This window comes from Perkinsus marinus, assembly GCF_000006405.1.
Source record: "Perkinsus marinus ATCC 50983 genomic scaffold scf_1104296955272, whole genome shotgun sequence".
NCBI classification, from domain to species: Eukaryota; Perkinsozoa; order Perkinsida; family Perkinsidae; genus Perkinsus; species Perkinsus marinus.
In genome coordinates this window covers 1-2316 of record NW_003207828.1, presented here as the reverse complement: position 1 = coordinate 2316, position 2316 = coordinate 1, and the positions used below count along the sequence as shown (strand labels likewise).

The following is a 2316-nucleotide window of genomic DNA, read 5'->3' as shown; positions in this document are numbered from 1 at the left end:
TCCTCCTGCACGCATGCACAACTCACTCTATTCGGATCATTAGTCGCTACTGCTAGGTGACTCCTGCCAGTTGAAAATTCATAAAGCATATCTAGCAGAGTGGTCTCCATATCACAAATCTGCCAAAAATGAATCGCTTCGCTCCGCCCTCACCAAGCTTGACAACCCACCATAGGCTCTAATAAATCTGTGTTTCCTATCCGAACTTCATCTCCAGGATTTAAGGTAATCAACCGTTTAACAAGCAGCATGCCATGCACCTGTCCAACGACCTCATTCAGAAGGTCCAAGGTTCCATTCCCACAGCGCGTGTTTTTACATTGTGTTTATGGTCCTGATAGATCGGCAATCGAGAGTGTCCCTTCTCCACTATATCCTGTAGTGTCTTGGCATCTAGAGGTTGATCAGCTGAGTACATGGCCACCTAATTTTCAGAAACCGTGCCCCACTGTAAATCGATTTCAAAGTGGAATATACAGGTAGCCATAGCCATCTGCAGGCAAGCCTTCGCGTGGAATAAACATGCTAAACTCCCCTTACTAGTAGCACACAACAATGACACAGCTCGTAGAAGTCGCTCGTGAAATCCGGGTGAGCTCATATTAATCTCCCAGTATTTGGCGACCCCCCTCACTACCTGATCCAAGGGCGTCATCACATCCTTCACCCTCAAGCGTTGTAGTTCTAGTGCGCCTTGCATCATTCGGAGCTCTTCCTTTGTGATGCCTCCACGGGAATGCAATTGTACCTGCATAACGGCAAGAGGGGAATAACCAACTCTACGTGGTAAACAGGTCTAGTAGGGAACTTTCATTCTAGTTTAAAGCCCCGATGAACCTCGTGCCCGCACCCTGGGCTGGACCACATTCACAAGCAGTTCCATAAATACCCTCACCCTCTCAAGTATACACAGCAGCATGCTTGTTGTCATCATCATCAACAACAAAGGTATCACAAGTACACGTCTATTCACCTCGATTCGAACCCACGCCCTCCCCTAGTACACGATGATGGACTTCACCTCTCCCTGTTGGACCGCCTCCTCCAGTTGTCGTGTGAGCATCCGACGGAGACGATTGGTCGCTTCCTCCTGTCTCGATATCAATCTCATCGGTCTGAGGCAAGTACCACCTTCAAGCTGCACTGGAGAATTGCTTTTATGGAGAAAATATATATTCGAAAACGACCAGAGAAATCTTTGATAGCCACCAAATATCGTCAAATCACCCTCACCAGGGTTCGAACCCGGCACCTCAACATTACCTCATAACACTGATGTAAATTGAGCGAAGCATTGAACTCCGCCTTATTATACCGCCCTCTATGCTCCTCCCCTAGCATCTTATCGAGGCACCAAGCGACTGGTCCAGCAACAGGGTAGAGGACCACCATAAAAAACCTGGATCAAACCCCGGCGGTAGAGACATTTCTACACAGCCTAGTGGCCTTTCGCGGTTATACAGGCATCACAGTAAAAGATCTTAGTATTACAGGAGAGAGAGATCCCGCCTCCCGTGAATTTTTTGGGGTGTGAGGGAATTGAACCGTATAAGGGAATCACTCCCATACTCCATTGTACTGTTCTTTCTAGATAGTTAAACCTCGCCAAGCATGGACTCCAGACTCGAGGAGTTATGACTATAGGGAGAGATCGGTATAAAGAGAGACGTGCTGGCAGCAACCATTCACGCAGTGTTCCCGCCGGCAATGCATGGCCCCACTTGGCCATTATCATTTGGCTGGGGAACGGTAAAGCTGGTGGGGACGCCACTGCTATTTCTGCAAATACTGCAGAAATGTAATCCATCCACATTCTCCCCCCAATAGACGGTTATTTTCCTAGCATCATAAATCGTCGATTATGAGTGCTACAACTACCATGGGAGAGGGGTCGTCGAGAGCTCCAAAGTGATGCCTCGTACACCACATACAATTCAAATATTCTCACGCGCCACGAAATTACAGGACTTTGGACTCTTCTTCCCGAAAAACCTCGTAGATATAAATCCACAATGCACCCATCCCATAGACGACACAGAAGACGAAGGACCTTAGCATTCCACAACGAAGATCAAGGAGCGAGCCCAGGTTCGAATCCCAGTGCTGACGTTTCTCCCATATTACTTCACTAAAGGGGCCAAAGCCGCTCCAATAGATAATTGATCTGGTCCTGTAAACACAGCAGACGGTATAATTTCACTGAATACCAATGCCTGATGCAATCGAAGCAAAATTACTCACCGCGCACAGCTAAGATTTTAACTAAGACTCCTCCTACGCAAGTAAAACATTCGGTCATCCGATAACCTCAGCCAT

General features: G+C 47.5%; 2 protein-coding genes across 2 annotated transcripts; both read right to left on the bottom strand.

The window, feature by feature from the left end:
- Positions 1–153: 153 nt before the first annotated feature.
- Positions 154–754, bottom strand: Pmar_PMAR020311 (hypothetical protein; the record flags this gene model as incomplete). Its single annotated transcript, XM_002775911.1, has 3 exons — positions 154–260; positions 320–424; positions 638–754. Coding segments are annotated over 3 exons (329 nt in total), but the record flags the coding sequence as incomplete, so codon positions are not given.
- Positions 755–997: 243 nt separating this feature from the next.
- Pmar_PMAR020310 (hypothetical protein) lies at positions 998–2236 on the bottom strand (the record flags this gene model as incomplete). The annotated part of the gene is made up of 3 exons (XM_002775910.1): positions 998–1138; positions 1264–1399; positions 2125–2236. Coding segments are annotated over 3 exons (389 nt in total), but the record flags the coding sequence as incomplete, so codon positions are not given.
- Positions 2237–2316: the final 80 nt, after the last annotated feature.